Source organism: Hylobates moloch, unplaced genomic scaffold (assembly GCF_009828535.3).
Source record: "Hylobates moloch isolate HMO894 unplaced genomic scaffold, HMol_V3 SCAFFOLD_1, whole genome shotgun sequence".
NCBI classification, from domain to species: domain Eukaryota; kingdom Metazoa; phylum Chordata; class Mammalia; order Primates; family Hylobatidae; genus Hylobates; species Hylobates moloch.
The window spans coordinates 73,354,215-73,371,441 of record NW_026652276.1 but is presented as its reverse complement, the minus strand read 5'-3'; the positions used below and the strand labels follow the sequence as shown (position 1 = coordinate 73,371,441).

Here is a 17,227-nt window from a genome sequence, read left to right as displayed (position 1 = left end):
AACTCCTGGGCTCAAGTGATCTGTCTGCCTCGGCCTCCCAAAGTGTTGGGATTACAGGCATGAGCCACTGCATCCAGCCACTCCCTCAACTTTAAAAATAAAAATAAATGTCCCTTCCCAGGTCCCCTGTGGCGTTCCCTTCTTGATCAAACACACTCAGAAGCTTTTTCAGGTACCAAGGAGACTGCATTTGGCTTAAGATTTTATATATATATACATATATATACTTTAAGTCCTAGGGTACGTGTGCACAACATGCACGTTTGTTACATGTGTATACATGTGCCATGTTAGTTTGCTGCACCCATTAACTCGTCATTTACATTAAGTATTTCTCCTAATGCTATCCCTCCCCCATACCCCCACCACAATGTGCAGATTAATAAACAAAATATGTAGCCTTAAAGTGCTAAGAGGTACCCAGTGAACTGGGAAGAGGATGTGTTCTGCAGTGAAGCAGACCAGAGTTCAAATCCTGACTCAACCTCTTAATGACAGTAAGACCTGGCCAATTCATTTAACCTCTAAGTTTGTTGCTCATTTGTATATAAAAAAGAGATAATAACACCTAACTCATAAGACTGCTACCAGGCACGTAGAATGTTTGACACAATGTCTGGTCTAGAATAAGCACTCAGTCACAGCTAGCTATGGGCTTGACTGGAATTCAAGCAAAGAGTAAATTAAAGAGAAAATGTGGTCAGTGTCTACATTATGTTATTGCATGTTTTAATTAGGGAAACCTGAGTTACTACAATGAACTATAAAAACAAGTGTTTACTTACTGCAACCCAGTTCATCGGACCAGTCACCACAGTCATCGGCATCATCACACACATTGTCGTGTGGAATGCAATGCCCATTGCCACACTTATATTCATATTCCGTACAAGGTTTAGGGGTTGGTTTTCTACCTGTAATGTAAGAACAAGTTAAAATCAAAACTTTTTCTTTTATGAAGCAAGATACTTCCTTCTATGACAGAGACAGTTTGTGCTTACCAAATAAACAAATGCTTCCCTACATTTCCCAGTCTCCCTTGCAGCTAGGTTAGGCCCATGTGACCAGTTCTAGCCAATGTACTGTCGGTTGGAGGTGCCATGTGTCACTACTGGGCTGAAGCAATGAAAAGTGCACATGCCTCCTCCATGTCTCCTGTGCTGCTGCAGCAACCTTGGAAGCCATGTGTTTCAGGCAGCACAGCTGCAAGATGCAAGAGGGCTGTGGAACCAGCATTGGCCTTTATACGAGTGCTCAATAAGGCTTCATTATGTTACACCCCTGAGACTTTAGGATTTGTTGGTTGCAACAGCTAGTATTAATTACTCTGAATAACATAGAGTGATGAGGGAAGTAGAGTACTGCCATAACAAAAACATAAAATATTTGGCCTTGGATTAACAGTCAGGAGGCAAGCAACAAGGACACTGTTAGTGGAGGCAGGAAAGATGGAGATCATGTTATGCAAAGTCAAAGCATTTGATAAAGCTATTACCTCAGAAAAACTGAAAGGCAGATCACACGCTTAGTGAACCTGTCAATCATGGAGCAAGGTTAGAAGATAGAATGTTAGTAATGTGCACTGATTGCCATTCCTGAGTTTGGCAAAATAGTATAAGAAAGAGAGAAGCTAAGGGAAGAACTGGTTAACTTATAAGCAGAAATAAAATAAAGCCCAGAAATTTGCTGTGTGAGAAAAGCCACCTGTATCTACAACCCAAACAGTAAAAGTCTGAAGTTTAAAAGGCTTTGAGACGTGAAGGCCCAATAAAACCTCCTCATTGGATAAAATGACTGCCCATCTATTTTTCTACATGGATTGGATGTAAGTGACAATAAGTTCAGACAGAACTCTATGCGGGAAAGAAAGCAAAGAAAAAAGCAGATTCGAGAACTATGTCTCAAAAAGAGCGCTAGGTCAGGTTACTAACTTTTAGAACAGGCTAGAAGCAAACAGATCAAACGCCTGGTAGGTTTCTGAGAGAAAGATAAAACCAAATAAACCAAAATACTATGACTGTTTGAGACTTGAAACAAAAAAAAAACTCCTGGGCTCCCGACCTTCTATAAGCAAGAAGTGGAGTGAGAAAGCTGCCGTGCGGGCCCTAATGGTAGCATATTTCCCTTTCCCTCTTCATTTGAAGAGGAAAATAGACAAGGAAAAACTCTCAAAGGGTAGAGTCAGAAACAACGAGAGACATTTTGACACAGGAGCTCCTCCCAGAGCAGAGGCATGAGCTAATCAATAAATACCCTCCACTCCCCAAAGAAGGGACCTTTATAATGTCTGCCCAGAGTGGCTATGTAATTTACTCTCTTTTCCAAGCCAGTGTGCTTTTGAAAGTGAAGGCGGTGCTATTCATAATTCCACCAGGGCAGCAGACATGAATCAGGACTGTCCTGTGCCAACATGTATCATCCTAGCCCAGTGGGACTTCAGAATTGCTATACGTTGGTGATTGCCATGAGTCTCTAATTCTTTCTTTCCAATGGGAGTGTTTATTTCTATTGTGTTGCCCCTGTTCCACCACTACCTATCAGGCACAGATGGCACAGATTTTTTTTTAGTTTATGGGTCTCCCAACCAAGAGGAACCACATCTGGAACTGATTGAGTAGCTACTGCCCACTACCCAGAGGTCCTGGATTTCAGTTTCTGAATGGACTATGAGCTATGTCCCTTGGGAAGGGGTTAAGGGTGTTCTGTGTGTGAGAAGAAAATCATAAAGGAGTATTTAGTGACACAAGGGTAAATTGTATGAGAATGCATATTCTTGCATTTTCCAGTCTCCCTTACAGTTAGAGCAGGGCCATGTGACTTGTTCTGACCAATGGACTATGAGCAAGAGGATATCTGTCATTTCCAGGCTCAGGAAGTTAAGAAGCTGTGTGCCTCCACCATGTTGATCTTCTCCTGCCTTGGCAACCTTGAATGTGTTCCTGATGGCATAATTATGGGACGGAGGAGGGTTGCTTGACTGTCATTAAACTTTACATGAGCAAGAAATGAACCTTTGCCATTTTAAGCCATTGAAATGTTGCAGTTTGCTTCCTGTGGTGACTGGTAGTGGTTTCCCAGACTAAAACCCTGTTTCTTGAAAAGAATAAAAGTTTATGGATTGTTTTTTCCACTCTGGGATTTGACCACGTGCTACAAATGTCTTGCTCCATTTTTTAAAAAATGGATTTTTAGTAGGGGAAATGGAAAGATATTTTGGGGAAGGGGGAAATCTGCTTAAATTTTTAAAAAATATTTTATTTCTGGGCTTTCATCCTTTTGTGCTATGCCTCAAATAAACATATTAATGCTATAACGTATTAATGCTATCTCTGCCAATCATAATAATAACAGGAATACGAACTTGAAGGTTGCGGTAGTGTCAAAGTCCTCCCTGACAGACAGTCCCCTCTGGGATGGGGGCTGGAAGTAAGCATTCTGTGGCGAAGCATTCTAAGACCACATCAATACAAGAAATAGAAAGTGGAAAAATTAGGCATTTATCTAAATTTTCCCAGATAATGTCTTTTTGGGGAAAAAAATAATTGAGTCGGGGAAGTGATTTTCCTCACTGACTTTTTTCTAGGCAAATTAAATTGCCCAGAAAATTGGTCAACTTTCCCCTTCAATGGATAGATTTTAAAACATTTTGAAAGTGTAGAAAAAGTACAGATATCTCAATGCCTGAAATGTTAAATGCAGCCAGTTTGAAACTTCTGTCTTAACCTAATCTATCACTTTTCTCTTCTGGGAAATGAATTTTCATTTTCAACAAGGTTATTAGATAAGCTCTGTTAACACCAGTGCTGCCTTACTTCACGTGATCTCTGCAGCTGCGCACCTGCCTAGATTAGCAATTAGCAACTCCTGAAGGCTGAAGAATGATCAAATCTTATATTTGAAAAAATAAACTATTAATTTTCGAGGTGTGGCTCAACCAGTATTTAGTGTTCGTTCTCAGTTTCTTATGAGGAAAAAAGGAGGGGAAGGCTTATTAAATGTTTCAACAAAGACTGAAAAATTAATGGATTTGCCAGCATCGTGCTCAAATGAGACAGGAAGAAACAGGCAGGGTTACATGTAAGCAATGCATGTGTTTGTATGGTCTTGTAAACAATTATGTCAGCAGAGATCTGCAGTCATGGGCACAACTCTATAGAACAAACTGAAATCCCAGAGGCACATTTTCCAAACTGCAGACCACTTGGGGTTTTTCCTTTTTCCTTCTCCCTTTTGACTTTTGCTTACAGTGCTCCTCTGTCTCATCAGTTCCATCTCCACAGTCATCCACACCATTGCACACCTCATGACCATAAATGCAGCGATTGTTGTCACACCGGAAACGGTTTGGTGAATTACAGGGAACATTCACTGAAAGGAAAGACGGAAAAATGAAATTACAAGTTAACAGTAGAATCTAAGTGTCAACATCTAAAATACTCCGGTGTCAGCACCAGGCTTGCTTCATTCATGCACTCATTTACTCATTTGATTAATCAATCAGCAGATATACCTTACATATCTAGTACACACCAAGGCACTGCGCTAGGCACTAGATATGATGGGAAACAAGAAAGGCACAGTCCTTGTCCTCACGGAACTTTCATTCTAGTAGAGAAACAGACTTTTCAAATGAACCATTCAATTATAACTGTGAAACATCTACTGGGGTGATCTGACATAAGTTAGGGAGAGGAAGGCTTGGAAGAAAATTCCCATAGATTCTGAGTCAGGGAGGAGCATGGCAGGTCTCTGGACCTGAATAAAGGCCTCGGTGGCTGGAGCATGGAGTGTGGAGCACAATGGTGGCTGTGAGGCTGGACAGACTGGCAGTACGTGGGCTCTTATCCTAACAGTCAGGAAGCCATTTGTTTGATCCTTCTGATGGCAGTTGTCACAGAGTCTCTAGAGCATGAGTCTTTTATTGAAGCTTTAAATTGTGTTGGATTTTCCTTCCTGAATTCCCTCACCTCTTACATTTAAAATCAATATCTCACCGCATGTTCTCACTCATAGGTGGGAATTGAACAATGAGAACTCATGGACACGGGAAGGGGAACATCACACTCCGGGGACTGTTGTGGGGTGGGGGGAGGGGGGAGGGACAGCATTAGGAGATACACCTAATGCTAAATGACGAGTTAATGGGTGCAGGAGATCAACATGGCACATGGATACATATGTAACAAACCTGCACATTGTGCACATGTACCCTAAAACCCTAAAGTATAATAATAAAAAAAAATAATAAAATAAATAAAATAAAATAAAATCAATATCTCACAATCAAACCCTGACACACTTGCTGTCCAGAGTGAGACCTCTAGCTGCTGCCTGTACAGCTGTGAGGAACTAAAGGGTAGTCCCCAGGTCCCCTACTTGTTTGGTACAGGGAATATGGTTCACTATGCATGTACCACAAATTCAGTGAACTCAACATACATGTGGTCTTCACATGTGGTCCGTCTTTCACATGGAGGATTTGGGCTGTCTGATTTTCCTTCCGCCATTGTATCACACACAGGGATCAAGAGGAGAGACTTATAATAAGATTGGTTGAGGGGAAAAGGTCAGATCTAAGGGCTGATTCTTGGAAGTATTGTTAATAGAACTATTGCAATAATTATTTGCTGTGAAAGGCAAGTTCAATATTATAAAACAGTGTTGGAAATTTTTAAATGTAGCTGTGTCCCTGACTCTCCAAAGTTTATTTTTACTAGCTATGGGCATTTTACCTTATGGAGAGAACACATTTCCTAAGGACTTCTTTGAAAGTTAAACATGTCTAAGATATGTCTCAAGATTCATGAAGTTCAAAGCAAAAGAAGGCTAGTTCCTAACAAAGAAAAATTTTGGGATGCAACTGTGAAATAAAATGAACATTAATTAAAGTTTCCTGAGGAGAAACAAAATACTAAGACATATCATTTTCACAAGTCGAATCTCTGGGCTATAAATGAGTAGTGATGAAGCCAGGAAAGGGGATAGAAGATGCAATGTGAACTTCTAACAGGAGTGCTTCTCGAGGTCTTGTCTCCTAGGTTAAGGGCTTTTACTTACACAAAATTCTGACACTTTAGTTTGCATCAGAATCATTTGAGGGGCCTGTTAATGTATAGATTGCTGGGCCCTTGATTTTCCCACAAAATTAAGGCCATTTTGGGGAGACAGCTTAAAAAGCAGAGTCTTTGAGTTAATGCCTTTCCTTCCTCTACTTCTTTTGGTCTTGATTTTTTATTTCTATTTGGATAGGGTGCATCCCATGAATTTGCATTTCTAACATGTTCCCAAATGGCACTGACATTCCTAGTCCAGGGAAGACGTTTTTGAGTACTGTTACCCTAAACTTTCTCCAATGACTCAAAGTATGTAGCAAAATGACTGCAACAAACTCTATTTTCGTTCACTTCATTAAAATCAGTAGTTCCCAACCAGGGGACTAAACTAAAAAGCTAAGAAGCTTTTTAAAAATACATATATGCAGACTTCATTCTTGGAGATTCTGCTTCATCAGGTCTAAGGCTAGGGTGAGGCCAGGGCATGTGATTTGGAAATACCCCTCCCCAACTGCTACTGACATGTACCTGAATTGAGACTCATAAACAAAAAGGGTTTGAAAAATATATATATATATATATGCATCATTCAACCAGAGGGAATTAGATGGCCTTGAACTGCCATGTTAAAAGGAAGTGACTGTAAAGATTAAGAAAGTCTTAGCATTTTCTAAAGGTGCTCCAGGAAGCTCTAGGGGTTTGGAGAGGGTACTTCCAGGGGCACCCAAAGTAGGATACAGCAGGAGAGGTACAGCCTCCTCCCTACCCTTCCTCAGACTTCAACCACAATAGAGTTGCCTTTATTTATGCACGCTGGGTTTTCAAGCAACATTTCCTTTAAAGACATTGTTTTCTAAGGCCATAATATGTTTAAAAACATGGAGGTTTTCCCAACTTTCTCAGGTTACAGAGAGAACTGAAGCTGGAAGACCCAGTGAAATAACACCAACGCTGATCCTGTGTCCAGTCCTAAACAATTGTACAACTGCTCTCCAGGCTCACATGCTACACGTAAGAAACATTGAGATTTGACAGACAACACCACTCCCATTCACTCCGTTTCTCTCCCTCTTACAGCACAGGTGAAGTTCTTCATCTGAACCATCACCACAGTCGTCATCGCCATCACATTTCCAATATGGCGGGATACAAACATGGTTTTTGCATTCGAACATAGTAGCCTGGCAGTATGCACCATCAGGAAAGCGTGTGGCTGCCATGGGGGAGAAGACATATTCAAATTATTATACAAATTGACTACTTTGCGAAAGCTTCCTGTTATTTCTCCTTTGGGTTTTGCCATTGTAGCCTGCTCTTCTTTATTCATGAAGATGTATAGTGGCCTTGACCTGTCTGAAAGTCGAATGGACTATGCCTTAAGGGCAGTTGTCAGAGCCCAGTTTCCAATGACATGAATCATCCATGGCATGGACAGCACTGGACTTAGTCTCTACAGGCAAATGTCAGGACTGGTTTTACCCACATACATTTATAAAGTCTCTTTGGCAACCACATTATCAACAATAACCATCATGGATGGTGATCATGGATGTTGGTTATTGTTGATGGATCAGCAATAATGATGTATCAACAGTTTGCATTTATTCAAGTGATCCGTAAAGACTCAAATCTGAGTAATTATATTGGCTTTCCAGTTTTTGTAGGGAAAAGAAAGAGAGATCAGATTGTTACTGTGTCTATGTAGAAAACGATGACATAAGAAACTCCATTTTGATCTCTCTCAGTCTTCTCAGTCTCTCGTCCCACCTGATGAGAAATACCCAAAGGTGTGGAGGAGCTGGCCCCCTTCAAGTTTTAGTCATTTTTATACCCCATCATGTGATTGAGAAAAATTTTAATGCTATGAATTTAATATGTTCTAATACCCAACCCAAGTTCTTTATACTAGTGTAATCATTGCTTGAATATTATTTTTTTACCTGAAATGTTTTTTATCTAATTAATGATTTGCACAGTAGTTGATAATAAATACTTTGTTAGCACAGATGACTTAATACATTCTCCATTTAAAATAGCAAGGAAGTGCACTTGAACGGCCCTTGTGAAATATATGATTATGATGACTTAGAACTCAGGTGAACTGATCATTATCAGTGCATGCTGAACAGACAATACCTATGGCCTTTTAATCTAAGAAGTGGTAGCTAACTGATATCTAAACTATCATATCCATACTCTCAGGTAAGCAGTACTACATGTGTGTCTAGTGACTTACGACAATCAGCTTCATCAGAGGCATCCAAACAGTCAGCGGTTCCATCACATTTCAATTCACTGGGTACACAATGTCCACTTGTACACTGAAAATATTCAGGATGGCAGGTCCTCATCTCTGAAGAGAAAAGATTGTCATTCCGAGAAGGCCTTGTCATTTTCAGACAGATATTAGGTAACTGAAGTACAGTGGTACTCCATCACATTCCTATCTACACCCTGTGACTGGCTCACAGCAAACCCACAACTTGTGGTTAGCAAATTAATACATTCTCAAAACTCACACTTTCCCCACTCAACATATGGAGATGGAAGTACCTAGCTCCCTAATATTAAATAATCTCCAGCTCTCAAGCTTTTCCTCAGAAATCAGAATTCCCCAATTTTCAATGTTTTCTAATTTTCCTAAGACCCAACACCAAATCAGTAAAGAGCTATAAAAATTACTTTGGGTTTAAGATTACTCTGTCAATGATCTGACCTCTACACAAGAGAGTCATAATAGTACATGTGTATTCCTTAGGGTGACTTTCTGTGGAATAGTAGCAAGATCAATGTCTTTGTTTACAAGGCTAATGCAGATTAAAATCTGCTCCTAAGAAGTGTTAAGTTTTTAAAATCCTTGCTATTTTCCTCTATTATGACTAATCTAGACTGCTATGAGTTAAGAATAATGCATAGAAAATACAGAGCAGAAGATACTGTGATATGCTAAGGTTTACATATTACAGATATATAAAAATCATTTTCCTCTAAAAGCCTTATAAACACTAATTTGAAGCCCCTACACTGTCACAGTACAAAATTCTATGGTAAGCTTCTCAAATGACAGTTACCACAGTCCCGTTCATCTGAGTTGTCCCCACAGTCGTTGTAATGGTCACAGATCCATCGCGAGGGAATGCACTGCTGATTGACACATCGAAACTCGCTCTCCGTGCACTCCCGGGGGGCTGGAAAGGAAAGGCACCTGGCCATGAGTGTGCACCAGGAATCATACACAGGAGACATCTTGTGAGCTGGCCAAAGTGCCCTGGGTTCCCAGTGCCCTCCTGTGTCCCAAGCCCCAGAGGTGTGCTTGGGCAAATCATTCACCCTCCAAAACTAGACCTTTCACTTTCACCTTAATTTTGAGTCTGTAAAGAATGGCCTTTATTAAGAAGTTTGTCCGAAGGTGATTTGATCTCTCTTGCTCTCTCTGTTTTGTTTTGTTTTGTTTTGTTTTGTTTTGTTTTGTTTTGTTTTGAAACAGGATCTTTCAACATTGCCCAGGCTGGCTTTGAACTCCTAGTCTAAAGTAATCCTCCCAGCTCAGGCTCCTGCATAACTGGGACTGCAGGTGTGTTCCACCATGCCCAGCTTGATTTTATCTTAATTATTTTTTATTTCATGAAACTCTAGATAACCTCTTATAGGATTCAACATTAACTTTTATTAATAAAAGACAAAATGCCAATTGGACTACCCTTTTGTATAAGTTTTTAGCTAATTGATATTTGCAGGTGTAGTCAGCTTCTGAAATCTCTCATTGCCTATGGCAAGTGGTGATCACTTCTTTCTTCCAAAAGGTAAATAAAGTTAGAATGTATTTCATTAGTCAATTAGAAATTGATGCATATCATGGGTCAGTAATATACACTCTGGGCAGGGCTTCATTAAGCTAGTTTTCGGAACACACATTGAGTGTGTTCTGACCATCTAGTTTGATATGATCTCAGCCTCTTGGCTTCCTTTCCTCAACCTCCCTATCCAATGCCTTGTAGTCAATAACTTCAACTGGGACAGAGAAACTAAAACCTGTCCTGTTATTTAACTATTAGCACTCCTAAAATAGTCAACTATTCTAGGAAGGGTAATGATGCAAACACAAGTTCTCTCTCCTCTCCTATGAAGGCCATTTTGGGGAAAGAGCTTAAGAAGCAGTGTTTCTGGGTTAGTACCCTTCCTCCCTCTACTTCTCTGGTCCTGGTTTTCTATTTCTGTTCTATTTATCTTATTACATTTTTCCTTTATTATAAGTCACCTCAACTTCTTTTGGAAAAAAAAGTTGGGTGTAAATAAATTCAACACACAAAAGATATACTTCAGTAAATACCTTCCTCCAAAAGCTTGATTTGAAACATCTCAGAAGGAGATGCTTATGTCTTTAGTGGAAGAGAAAGTAGAAATGTACTCACCAGCAGAAAGAAAGAGATCAGACAGCTTGATATCATCCTACCCATTGAGGATCAATGATAGAGACAGTTGAATTATGGACAAAAAGCAAACATCACAGTTCTGGTGGCACATAAGGACCATAGGACTGTGAACACTCACCACAGTTTTCCTCATCTGAGTTATCTCCACAGTCATTTTGCCCATCACACTGCCAGCGAAGAGGGATGCAGTGGTGATTTTTACAGCGGAAATCCCCCACAGGATGGCATGTCCTCTCCTCTGCAAAGCAGTCATTGCAAAGACTTCATAAACCATTGGCAGAGAAATGCACAAAGTAGTATTGGCTTCCTTGTGAGACAGTCTGAGAATTGTATTACCACACTCTTGAAGCTCCCAAAGAGAGGAATGCCAGCAACATTCATGGTCAACATTCCCTCTTTTAGCTACCCTGAGCCTATCCTACTGCTTGAAACTCAATCCATTCCCTTTGGTAGAAACTGTGAAAAGAATGAAATGGTATCTGGTTTGTAATTTGCAACAAAGGCTTGGTATTGGAGGCTAAAATGATGCCATAATAAATAAATATTTTGATCATATTACCTTCAGTCAATTGGACTCGGTGTTCTTAAAAGAATTTAGTATCTTCCTTACTTCTCTTCCAACTAAACCCAACACACATACTCCAGATGCTTTGGTTTCAAGTTAGACTATGACTAATCTTGACAAATTCCATTAATTTATATGGCTTTCCCATGTTACCAGAGGGACTACAGATGTCCAATAGATAACAGGGAAAATCAGAAAGACATTCAGAATATGAAAATCCCCAAATAAGAAATATCATAATTTGGAAATATCCTTTTTAGAGATAGACACCAAGTCTTTTCTCTAACCCCTTTCCACCAATTTCAACCAATTTATAAAATTAGAGAAACAATTTAAACTTGTCAAGTATGAATAAGGATTCTACATTTGGAAGAAATTACACAAGTTTCTAACATCTTAATAACATCTTCCTCAATGACAGCATGATTTAAAATGCTACAAATTAAATACCCCTGGTAACCCTGCAAAATGCTACAAAAATGTAACATGTTATTAGAAGAGTCAACCACTTTTTTACAGAGGTAAACAAAGAAAAGATGACATGGGAAATACACTCTCATCTCTCATCTAATAAATGGTGCTTGACATGTGAACTTTCTTGTCCCTCCCTCCACTCCCCTGCGGCCCCTCCTACCACAGCCTTGCTCATCACTGTTGTCCCTGCAGTCGTCTACACCATTGCACACGGCCCACTTTGGGATGCAGCGGTAATTTGTTTTGCAGCTGAATTCTGTGAAGTTGTCACAGAGATGGGCAGAGCTCACTGAAAAGGGAGGAGGCATCAAAGTCAGAACCGAAGGTACAAGAAAGCACCTTTCCATTGTCACACTGAGGTTGTGGTACTGAGGAGCAACAACGACCATGTTACCAAGCAAACTGCCTCTGGCAATATGTGTCTGTTTTAGATGTGATCTGTTTACCATGAGCAGAAAAATAGTCCTAAGTTTTCTCACTATCTCAGCACCACTCATTTGTTTTACAGTATAACTTTGTGGGTGGGATTGGGGAAGGACAGAGTTTGAAGTAAAAAACCTGGGTTGAAGTGTTAGGTCTGACACTAAACAGTAATGTGACCATCCACTTAATGTGAACCTCAGTTTCCTCATCTGTAAAATGGAATTGGTTCACACCCACCTTCCCTACCTCATAACATTTCTCTGTGGCTCAAGTGAAAAAGCAGTAGATATATAAAATGTAAGTTCTTGGTATCATATTCTGGTTGGTTAGACATTCTATGCATCAAAAGGAGGTATTAGCCACTTCAGAAACAGTGTCTGGTTCCACCTGCAAGCCACACAGCTATACTCTGTCTTGCAGTGCCAGAGTTTGCAGGGAGTGCCAAGGGGGAGCATCCCATCAGCTGAAAAAGAAAGCTCCATGCCCTCTCTCAGTCCCCATGGAAGTTTCCTCGTGTCTCCCTGCTCTGGTCATGCCTTGGCCCTCCCATAGGAACTTACTGCATTCTTCAATGGGCTCATCCGAATGGTCTCCACAATCATTATCCACATCACACTTCCAGGCCTGTGGGATGCAGCGGCCATTAGCACACCGAAACTGGCCTGGCCGGCAGGTCCTGCTGGCACAGTGGGAACTGTCTTCATCTGAGTTATCCTCACAGTCGTTAAAGGTGTCACACTGCCAGGATTCTGGGATGCAACGTTTGTTGGCACACTGCCATTCATTGGAGTCACAGTGGTGATTCTCTGAGAGCAGGGACATTTGGTTATCAGCTTGGAAGGCATCAAGAATGAAAGCTCCTAACTGACATCAATGAATCCTGGATAGCAGGATCATGATTTCTTTTTAGAGGACTTATTTCCTAATGTACTTATCAATCAGTACTACTACATGGAGCACTTCTTCTTTTGACTATTACTGTCTCCCAAATTCTTAAATATCTTTTTATTGCATACAGACTTAAGAGACAAGAACTGAATACCCTGACCTGTTAAGCATACCTTCCTCTGTCCCTATTATCCTACTGGAAAATAGTCTTCAAACTTTGTGTTTGTTACTGTTATCGATGTGTTGTTTTTAGTTTGAGGTAATTTTATTTTTTGCCTATTTGATTATTTATTTTCTTGAGACCAAGTCTTGCTCTGTCGCCTAGACTTGAGTGCAGTGGCATGATCTCGGCTCACTGTAGCCTCTACCTCCCAGGATCAAGCTATTCTTCTACTGCAGCCTCCCAAGTAGCTGGGATTACAGGCACATGCCACCATGCCAGGCTAATTTTTTGTATTTTTTGTAGAGACAGGCTTTTGTCATGTTGCCTAGTCTGGTCTTGAACTCTCGGGCTCAAACGATCGACCTGCCACAGCCTCCCAAACTGTTGGGATTACAGGCATGAGCCACTGTGCTCAGTCTTTTTTTTTTTTTTTTTCCTTTTAAATGGAAACATAAATAAATATGACAACTGAGAGTCCCTGTTAAAAATGAGGGTGGAAACCTCTCATTTCCTCCTCAATGTTAGCTCTCAGAGTGGATTCAATGCCTAGCACATGGCGAAGAGCCACTGGTAGAGACAACTTACTATCTACTTCAACCATTTGCCTTGTAAAAACCTTAAGATTTATTTAAAAAAAAAAAAAAACTTCATAAAAATAGAAAAAGGGTGGAGGGGTGGAGCCTGAGTTTCCTTCTAGGACTTTGAACTGGTTTCTAGTTCATGATATTCAGGAAATATCCACAGAATCATGATTGTATACAATCAACATAGAAGTCGGAAAAAGAGGCATAAAGCAATTCAACACACCACAAAGAAGACGGTCTTCATCAGACCCATCAGGGCAATTTTGGTGAGCATTGCATAAAGTCTGCGGGCTGGTGCAGTTGCCATCATTGCACTGGAACTGTCCTAGTCGGCAGAAGCGCTGCGGGCAAAGGGCCAGTTCATCAGAGCCATCTGAGCAGTCTTTCTGTCCATCACATTTCCACCAGATAGGAATGCACCTGCACAGAGAACATACAGCACTTCTTTAGCAAAGCACCAGGGGCAACAGTTATCTGGAGGGAAGGAGTCAACACTGAATTCCAAGAAATGACATGACCCCAGAAGAGGATCAATTAAATCTCAGTTACAATGGTGTATTTTCAGAGAAAACATAACTTGGCAAGATAGAACAGGTTTCCTAAGACCCAAATACAAACTGAAAATGTGCTTTTAATATGATGAATAAATTCCTTCCACAAAAAACAATAAATAAATAAAAAGTGGGTGTTTTGAGCTGTGTTCTAGGAGCAGTGATTGGTTGAGATTGTCTGCCAGGGTGATATAAAAGTATTGTTTTGGAAATTGGAGGGCAATAACAACTGTTGAGGGTCTTTCTCACAATAAATGTATGCTAGATTCTTAATCTCAGATATCTTATTTAATCACTACAATTGTCTACCTCTGCATCTTAGATGCTATGATCTGCATCAATGCCTCTCTTCATGCCACTATCTAACTCAGGTCCCCTAGTCATCAATGGCCTGTGGACGTTGTTAAGAAAATAATCTGTGGCCATGTTTCATAGCAAACACGAATGATCAAAAATGGATTTGAATGTGTAACACTGGATCCCCTAGCATAGGCAGCTAAGGAGCTAGGCCAGCATAGACATGGAAAAGACAGTGAAATTATATTACTTCTGGGGACTATTTTTCAGTATGTACTTATATACACTCTGGCTCCAACACTCAGGACAATTCGACATGAGAAATATATGGTTTGCTTCCTTTCTATGAAAGTTTGCATATATAGGCATAACAGTTTGGTTAGCAAGCTCCTTCTATTCATGGAAAATATTATCTGAAGTTGGAGGCTGAGAGTCTTGCTGTGTTCCACATAAACCACGTTAATTAACCAAAATCTTGTCTCATTAGAAAACTCCCATCCCTTGGAGCCTTGAAGCTCAATGTCTGTCCACGGGCTAGAGAGGCACTGAGGAGAGGGGAAAGAGAGCCTTACTTTTCATTGTTAGCACACAGGAACTGGGTGCTGGAGCACATGGGCATGCAGTAGGTGCTGCCACTCAGCTGAAGGGTGCGGAAGTCATCTGGACACTCACAAGTGAACCCTTTTCCTCCTGGCTTGATGAGGCAGAGATGAGAACAGCCACCATTGTTGGTACCACAGGGATTGCTCACTAGTGGAAAAGGAAGAAAATATATGTTCATTTGCTTAAAGAGAGTATCAACACAAATTAACTGATTACACATCTTGACATTAAACTCATCACCTCTTAGAGAGTAAAAAAAAAAAACAACTATCCTAGATTTATGATTTTCCCAAAAGTTCCTAAATAAAATAGATGATAGAGTTATATAAGCAACAACCCTGTGCTTTAAGAAAGCTCATTTATATGCTACCAGAAGTGAGCTATACCCACTGGTGTTTCTGACTAGAAAAGACGTGTTTCTCCAAGTCCTGGGAGAGCAGGCAGTAAACTTAGCTTATATTCATTTGCCTAGACCTAGGTTAAAGTTTTAATTTCCAACAGATGCTATATTCATTCCCTTATTCTAAGTATATAGGTAACAGAACTTTGGCCAAAAATAATGTGGATGAATAAACTGAGCAGCATCTTTACTAATTTTCCTGGTCACCACTTTGAGGTGAATATTTTCTTGAACTTCTAATAAAAATGATATGAAGAATATGCACACCAACATGGCACATGTATACATATGTAACAAACCTGCACATTGTGCACATGTACCTAAAACTTAAAGTATAATAATAATTTTAAAAAAAGAATATTAACTTCCAGAAAGAAATACTAAATTTCTTTATTTTGCTAATTCTCATTTTTCCTTAATTCCAAGTTTATCATATGTTTTAGCAAGACATCACAACAAAGCAGACCCACAAAAACCAGTCTATCCCCAAAATATATTTCAGACCTTTACTAGATTATCTCTAAATCATAAAGTTGCTTTAATTGCATAAAAGGAATATAAGTTCACAATCAAACAAAAACAAGTTCTCTTATTTAAAAAACACTAAAATGCACTGCTCTTGACATTATCTTCTAGAAGATAAGAATAATATCTATTTTATACATAATACAATATCATATGCATTTATTTAGTATTTAGTATTTAGGGCTGAAATGCCATATTTTTAATTCCTGTAAAATACTTCAGTCCTCCCATAGAAATAGATAAAGTAAATACAGCAACATGATAACCGTTAAAACTTATCAAAAACAAAGGAAAAAACAAGATGATCTTGAAGAATTGAGCAAGTTTTAAGAAAAAGAAGAGTTCTAGGTAGTCTTTCCCAGGGGAAGAGGGATAAACTCTAAAGATATTTGCCTACTGTCAACTTTCAGCATATGCTTTGAAGAAAACACTAACAAGTAACAACAAACTCTTTGTAAATCACGAAGTTCATGCTTAAAGACTATCACGACATGCACATAACCCAAGGCAACCTTGCCAAAGCCCTCAATCACCTACTCACCAATGGGCTGCCTATATGGATGGTACACATGGATGTCAAATGGTCTGTGTGTTGTGTTCACCAGTGTCTGTCTATTTGATCCATCATATTTGTTTCCCTTTTCCACTGTCCTTGTATTCCAATCTGTCCAATAAATAGTGTCTTCAAAAATGGTAATAGCGAAAGGGTGAGGCAGTGCCCCATCATACACCGTGTGTCGATGGTGGCCCTCCAAATCAGAGTACCTGCAGCAGTAAGCAGAAACAGTTACGTGATGAAGGTAATCCCTCTCCTCTAATGTGTTGCGGGATAAACGAATTCACAAATCAATAAAATTCTACCTCCTAGAGATGATACAAGTTCAGATCCTCAAAACTCCTAGTCTCTTTTTTTTTTTTTTTTTTTTTGAGATGGAGTCTCGCTCTGTCGCCCAGGCTGGAGTGCAGTGGCGCAATCTCGGCTCACTGCAAGCTCCGCCTCCCGGGTTCACGCCATTCTCCTGCCTCAGCCTCTCCAAGTAGCTGGGACTACAGGCGCCCACCACCATGCCCGGCTAATTTTTTGTATTTTTAGCGGAGACGGGGTTTCACGGTGGTCTCGATCTCCTGACCTCGTGATCCGCCCGCCTCGGCCTCTCAAAGTGCTGGGATTACAAGCGTGAGCCACCGAACTCCTAGTCTTTAATTAAAACAAAAACTAAACTTAAAGGATGTATTCAAATTGAACAAAAGATGTAGAAGTGAAAAGG

The 17,227-nt window shown here is 40.0% G+C and overlaps 1 protein-coding gene across 1 annotated transcript in view; it reads right to left on the bottom strand.

Annotated features, from left to right (window-relative positions):
* LRP2 (LDL receptor related protein 2) overlaps positions 1 to 17,227 on the bottom strand; it is a 227,500-nt gene that overhangs the window by 36,150 nt on the left and 174,123 nt on the right. The window contains exons 53-63 of the mRNA XM_032753385.2: positions 16,501 to 16,724; positions 15,004 to 15,181; positions 13,807 to 14,003; positions 12,509 to 12,754; positions 11,686 to 11,814; positions 10,605 to 10,724; positions 9,125 to 9,241; positions 8,290 to 8,406; positions 7,129 to 7,266; positions 4,246 to 4,368; positions 786 to 914 (exon numbers count right to left, since the gene is read on the bottom strand). Coding sequence (XP_032609276.1) covers positions 786 to 914; positions 4,246 to 4,368; positions 7,129 to 7,266; positions 8,290 to 8,406; positions 9,125 to 9,241; positions 10,605 to 10,724; positions 11,686 to 11,814; positions 12,509 to 12,754; positions 13,807 to 14,003; positions 15,004 to 15,181; positions 16,501 to 16,724 — 1,718 coding nt within the window. The remainder of the gene's footprint in view (positions 1 to 785; positions 915 to 4,245; positions 4,369 to 7,128; positions 7,267 to 8,289; positions 8,407 to 9,124; positions 9,242 to 10,604; positions 10,725 to 11,685; positions 11,815 to 12,508; positions 12,755 to 13,806; positions 14,004 to 15,003; positions 15,182 to 16,500; positions 16,725 to 17,227) is intronic.